A 7241-nucleotide genomic window follows, 5' to 3' on the forward strand; every position below is an offset into this window, starting at 1 on the left:
GCGCCTGCCTGTAACCATTAGGTAATGGGTTCAAGGCTCGTCGCTGCTACCATAGTAGGCGTATGTGACCTTGGGCAAGACACATTAGGAGCAATTGTTATTAGAAGGACAATTGCTCCTAATGGGTTGTCCAAATTATCAGCCATACTTAAAAAAAAGGAAAAAATCCCAAAAAAATAATCACCCACAAAGTAACATACATGGTAACTCGTAAGCTGGCACAAAGTGTGAAACCCGTGTGATAACGACTGTCGTTTTCCGGCCACGTGAGGATAAAGTAAGTTACATTCATTCATTCATGGTTAAATGTTTGTTTTATACATATATTATTGCATGTGAAATTTCTGCGTGACAAGTTTAAAGCTAGACATTGAGTGTCTATAAACCGCCTCAGGGGGGTCTAGATGGTAGCACCCTGGGTGTTGGGGGTAATATACCTACATCCCAGGTTTCAGGTGTACTTCACTGAAGACCTCACCCTTATAGAATAGAATCTCTATTATTGAGTGTCTATAAACCACCTCAGTGGGGTCTAGATGGTAGCACCCTGGGTGTTGGGGTAATAGACCTACATCCCAGGTCTCAGGTGTGCTTCACATTTATATACATGTAATACAACACACCACAATACCTTAGTATAACGTTCAAATGCTTGTACAATATCCCAACCCCAATCCCTATACTTTGTGTCCTTGGTAATCCTCCATAAGTAAAATAAAGATTCCACGGTTTCGGGTCGTAGTAGATTGTGACGATCAAGTGGCTGTCAATATTGAGGGGGGGGGGGGTACTAATAAGGTATATCATATATATATATATATGGGTTATATGGTATATTGTATACAGGTTTATGCAGTATTATACATATTAATACTAAACCTTTCCTAGGCGCTCATGCATACGAAGTTGACGAAGCTGGTCCGTTACTTAACCCACAGCCCGATGCGAATATCGTTTGGAACGAACATACTCGTATGCAGTCTTGTGTCATGTTTATTTGCCGCATATTTACAACTGATACGATGTTATGTTGTAAAATGATTGCGCAAATAGAAGTCAAATTTTAACACATTTCTTTACGAATTAATCTGTCGATGGTCATCGTCGAGACATTATACGCGCGTGCGGTTAAACAGGAGTAGCGAATTCCTAAATTGGCCTGTACTCTACACCAGTGCTGTTACTGTCATGTACATTGTTAGGCTAAAGATATCTTCTGGCAATTGTATGTAATAGTGATCGTAAACTTTCGATATATCATTGTGGACATACCCTGATAAGGGTGGACAGCCATGAACACAGAACCTCTGGTCCAGGCATAATGTGTCTGACAGCATCAGTATATACATATGTCTTGTCCAAGAACACATATTTTCAAATGATAAAAATAATAATACTTCGGGTAAATTAGGAAGCCCGGCACTGTGGGCAGCGTGTAGAACGAAACTCTGTCCATTATCAGTAAAAGTTTATGAAGACAAAACAAGATCTAATGATGTCATAATAAATAACAATACCTTAACTATGAGGTCATCTTTAGCAGCTTGATTCAGATTGAAGTACGTTATCTCGGGGCTTAACCCGGTGGGGGTGGCGTACATTTGGTGGCAAGTTGCCGTGAGATCCTTGGCAAGTTGCAGATGTTCCATGGATTGCCTTGGATGCGAGGAGGAGATAAGAGTTGATCCGAGAGCTAAAGTACCGGGGAGGAAACAAGCGAGGTGGTCCTGGGGGGGTGGTGTTGGTTAAAGTGGATTGGAATCAATGTAACTTATTTATCCTCACATGACAGGGCTGTTTCATACACCTAAATGCATAATCAACCGAGACATTTGCGTTTTGTCGAAAGCTGGATGGCATTGTTAAATGAAGCTATCATCAAACACAGAGAACTTCATTGATTAATGTGAAATCTATTTTGGGCTTAAAACTGTGCCGGAACATATAATTTCACCGCTGTTTTAAAAGTTGGTGTGACATACCATCACCCATAACGTTACACTTACACACAAACATAACATTCAACAAACTTTCTTACCATTTTCGCACTAGGGGTTACCCCTCCAATAAGTTCCCCTACATAGGTAAAGCCATTAGGAAATGAATGGCCAACCAGATGTTTTTGGATTCCTTCGATCGCTTCCAAGTATTCAGTAAGGTAATGTGTTTCGGTTTGGCCAGTCTGTAAAATATGACAAGTTTTAATATGTAATAAGGTCTAGAAGGTAACATCCTGATGAACCAACTGTGGTCTAAATTCCAGGTTGCCAGTCATAGTTTGCTGTAAGACCATATATAGTATTATTAAGTGTCTATAAACTGCCTCAGTGGGGTCTAGATGGTAGCACCCTGGGTGTTGAGGTAATAGACCTACATCCCAGGTCTCAGGTGTGTCTCACTGAAGACCTCACCCTTATAGAATAGAATCTCTATTATTGAGTGTCTATAAACTACCTAAGTGGGGTCTAGATGGTAGCACCCTGGGTGTTGAGGTAATAGACCTACATCCCAGGTCTCAGGTGTGTCTCACTGAAGACCTCACCCTTATAGAATAGAATCTCTATTATTGAGTGTCTATAAACTACCTAAGTGGGGTCTAGATGGTAGCACCCTGGGTGTTGAGGTAATAGACCTACATCCCAGGTCTCAGGTGTGTCTCACTGAAGACCTCACCCTTATAGAATAGAATCTCTATTATTGAGTGTCTATAAACTACCTAAGTGGGGTCTAGATGGTAGCACCCTGGGTGTTGAGGTAATAGACCTACATCCCAGGTCTCAGGTGTGTCTCACTGAAGACCTCACCCTTATAGAATAGAATCTCTATTATTGAGTGTCCATAAACTGCCTCAGTGGGGTCTAGATGGTAGCACCCTGGGTGTTGGGGTAATAGACCTACATCCCAGGTCTCAGGTGTGCCTCACCGAAGACCTCACCCTTATATAATAGCACCTTCGGTAATATGGAATAAACCATACGAGTTATATCAACACTGTAAACTGCAACCACTACACTACACAAACCTGTATCCATTGTTTAAGTAGATATTCATAATAACTATCGGCGCGAGCACCCACAGTTAGCGTACCCCCCGGTCTAAACAACCCCGTATTTGCGTTCACCCACATCGGGATCAAACCATCTTTCTTTCCGTTCAACGAAGCTATATGGGAAGATACCCGGTCAACCGCGTCCTGGGGTAAAAGGGGTTAGTAAGTAACAAATTTTTTTTAAATTTACCGTATAACGCACAGTTGTAATTGCTGGTTCTTTTGTTTAGGGGAGTTCAATCAATCAGGGCACGAAAAAAAGTTGTTTTTAACGAAAAGGGGGGTTTATTATGGTAATTGGGATGTTGGGAGTTACCCATATATAACTATACCTATATTAAATATAGTTACAAGAATATAATGTGTGAGTATCAAGATATAATAACCAAATTATAAATATACGGTTATGTTTCATTTCCATAAAAACCTGGGTTAAAATCGCTAACAACGAACCTTGTACTTGGGGTTCCCGGTGATAAAAGATAAATCGCGGAACTCGATTTGGATCGTAGTCACTTCGGACACTGTGCTATCGGGACCCCATTTAGGCGCGTGTGTGTTCCCTGTTTTAAGGTTGACATCAGAGTAAGGAACGGCTGATACGGATCGTGATAAAGCTGGTAGGAGACGTTCACCAATGTCTATCTGTTAAGTGAATAAAGTTACCACTGTATTAGTTGGTGGTGATCTTGCCTTTTTCTATCTTTCTTAACATGGAGCTGAGCTGTGAGGGTGTGGCAATAAACCAAACTACAACCTTTATATTGTCTATTGTTTGAACAAGGCTTATTGTGATGGAATAAACAATATTGTTGCAAACGTTTGAATATTTGAACTTTCTCTTAATTGCAACATGAGCAAACTCTCACTTGAATCTCACTTCCCATGGCATGCCTCACCATAGCACTTTAGTTCTCACTCGTATATAAAGTAAGCATAAACTTTTCACATTATTAAAATAATACCCACTGCCAAACTTACAGCTTTAACTTTATATATTTCATCCTTGGTAAGATGGTAAGCACTCAGCATTGAACCCAACACCCGTATCGTGCATTCAAACAAGTTCACGTCAGTATCTTTGTTGAAGTCCATCGTGTTGGCTATCCAGTCTCGTGCAGCAAAGTATTCTGCCATAATTAATATTGTGATGTCATAATAATGGTTCTGACTTGAAGAAATAGGTTAGTAGTTAGCTGGCTATTTATTATAGGGTAGTCTGCAATTAGATTGGGAATATATGATAACTTGTTTTTAGAGTGATTCGCTGTAGAACTTCATCCATATAGAATAGAATGTCCATATATAATGTTGGGGTAATGGGTCAACTCTGGTCTAGACCCCAGGTCCCATGGCGTGCCTCACTGTAGGACCTCACCCATATAGAATAGAATGTCAATATACAATGTTGGGGTAATGGGCCAACTCTGACCTAAATCCCAGGTCCCATGGCGTGCCTCACTGTAGGACCTCACCCTTATAGAATAGAATGTGAATATACAATGTTGGGGTAAGGGCCAACTCTGACCTAAATCCCAGGTCCCATGGCGTGCCTCACTGTAGGACCTCACCCATATAGAATAGAATGTGCATATACAATGTTGGGGTAAGGGCCAACTCTGACCTAAATCCCAGGTCCCATGGCGTGCCTCACTGTAGGACCTCACCCTTATAGAATAGAATGTGCATATACAATGTTGGGGTAATGGGCCAACTCTGGTCTAAATCCCAGGTCCCATGGCGTGCCTCACTGTAGGACCTCATCCATATAGAATAGAATGTCCATATACAATGTTGGGGTAATGGGCCAACTCTGGTCTAAATCCCAGGGCCCATGGCGTGCCTCACTGTAGGCCCTCATCCATATAGAATAGAATGTCCATATACAATGTTGGGGTAATGGGTCAACTCTGGTCTAAATCCCAGGTTCCATGGCGTGCCTCACTGTAGGACCTCACCCTTATAGAATAGAATGTGAATATACAATGTTGGGGTAAGGGCCAACTCTGGCCTAAACCCCAGGTCCCATCGCATGCCACCCATGTAAAATACAACCACACCAACCTTGCTGCAAACCCATGATGTATATTGTATCCAAAGCATCTAACAGTGTAAGCCCCACACCAAACCAATCATCATATGTACGCGATATGGGGTGAGCATGATCGTGGCCCCATGCAGTTTCCTTGTACCCCTTCCATGCGTGGAGGAACACGTCAACCACAAACTTCTGCCGCTCATTCTGCTCAGTGTGGGGGAATTTGGTGTCTGAGGGTAAAAGGGATTCATGATGAATGTTTTGGGTGACATTATTACAATGCAGTTATAGCTGGGAAATTGTCAATCATATGGAGCCTTATTGAATAATGTGGTAAAAGTAGTAATATACGCTGAAGTGATAAAACCATTTTAAAAGTTAGAGTGATGTCATTTGAAACACCACCACAAAAATAACAGTGGTGAATCTGTGACCCCAATTTTCTATTTAAAATAATAGACTCACAATGCCATTCAGGTGAAATATATCTTTTATATTATAAAACTGGTTGGACATTGGACTTGATTTTCGTCTGTAATGTTTTCGTAGCACCATATCCTTTACTATTTATACCGATACCAGCGCATGAAGTGATGGAGGGCAACTGGGGCAAAGTGCACACATTTGGTTAAAAGGCCATTTATATGCCCAAAGTTATGACTATATTTAGGACAACAATAAATACACAATGTCACCATATTCACCACTAACATTATGCTTATACACGAAGCCACCATATATACCTGGTGCTTATACACGAACCCCCATATATACCTGGTGCTTATACACGAAGCCCCATATATACCTGGTGCTTATACACGAAGCCACCATATATACCTGGTGCTTATACACGAAGCCCCCATATATACCTGGTGCTTATACACGAAGCCACCATATATACCTGGTGCTTATACACGAAGCCCCCATATATACCTGGTGCTTATACACGAAGCCACCATATATACCTGGTGCTTATACACGAAGCCACCATATATACCTGGTGCTTATACACGAAGCCACCATATATACCTGGTGCTTATACACGAAGCCACCATATATACCTGGTGCTTATACACGAAGCCCCCATATTTACCTGGTGCTTATACACGAAGCCCCCATATATACCTGGTGCTTATACACGAACCCCCATATATACCTGGTGCTCATACACGAAGCCACCATATATACCTGGTGCTTATACACGAAGCCACCATATTTACCTGGTGCTTATACACGAAGCCACCATATTTACCTGGTGCTTATACACGAAGCCACCATATATACCTGGTGCTCATACACGAAGCCCCATATATACCTGGTGCTTATACACGAACCCACCATATATACCTGGTGCTTATACACGAAGCCCCCATATATACCTTGGTGCTTATACACAAAGCCACCATATATACCTGGTGCTTATACACGAAGCCACCATATATACCTGGTGCTTATACACGAAGCCCCCATATATACCTGGTGCTTATACACGAAGCCACCATATATACCTGGTGCTTATACACGAAGCCACCATATATACCTGGTGCTCATACACGAAGCCACCATATATACCTGGTGCTTATACACGAAGCCCCATATTTACCTGGTGCTTATACACGAAGCCCCCATATATACCTGGTGCTTATACACGAAGCCACCATATATACCTGGTGCTCATACACGAAGCCACATATATACCTGGTGCTTATACACGAAGCCACCATATATACCTGGTGCTTATACACGAAGCCCCCATATTTACCTGGTGCTGGTATCTTTGGTTTAGGTTCAGGTTTCACCACAGGTGCTGGTTGATTGACAGCTACATCCCCATTATCCCCCCCACCCCCATCTCCCAGGTTCACTGCTTCTATTTGCATCTGGGAATTTAAGGTTTGTTAAAATATTTGTGTTTTTTTAAATTACAGAATTTATTCTATATATAAAACCCACGATTAAATAAAACATTTTTTTTTTCTATAGTTCTCACAATGTAACAACTAAGAACTAACCAAAACATTTATTCCTATTATGCTAAGAAATGCCAAGTTTTATTTCATTCGCTTGAACTTAGATTTGTGTATTACAGTTAAAGTGTGGGTTAACCTTATACATTTTCACTGAAACGTAACAGATTTGAATGGTTTCAAAATG

General features: G+C 41.3%; 1 protein-coding gene across 1 annotated transcript; it reads right to left on the bottom strand.

Moving 5' to 3' along the window:
* Positions 1–553: 553 nt before the first annotated feature.
* LOC100180827 (endoplasmic reticulum mannosyl-oligosaccharide 1,2-alpha-mannosidase-like) lies at positions 554–6967 on the bottom strand (the record flags this gene model as incomplete). The annotated part of the gene is made up of 8 exons (XM_002121435.2): positions 554–763; positions 1518–1727; positions 2039–2182; positions 3023–3193; positions 3503–3694; positions 4031–4179; positions 5114–5317; positions 6850–6967. Coding segments are annotated over 8 exons (1383 nt in total), but the record flags the coding sequence as incomplete, so codon positions are not given.
* Positions 6968–7241: the final 274 nt, after the last annotated feature.

This window comes from Ciona intestinalis, unplaced genomic scaffold (genome assembly GCF_000224145.3).
Source record: "Ciona intestinalis unplaced genomic scaffold, KH HT000471.1, whole genome shotgun sequence".
Lineage (NCBI taxonomy): Eukaryota > Metazoa > Chordata > Ascidiacea > Phlebobranchia > Cionidae > Ciona > Ciona intestinalis.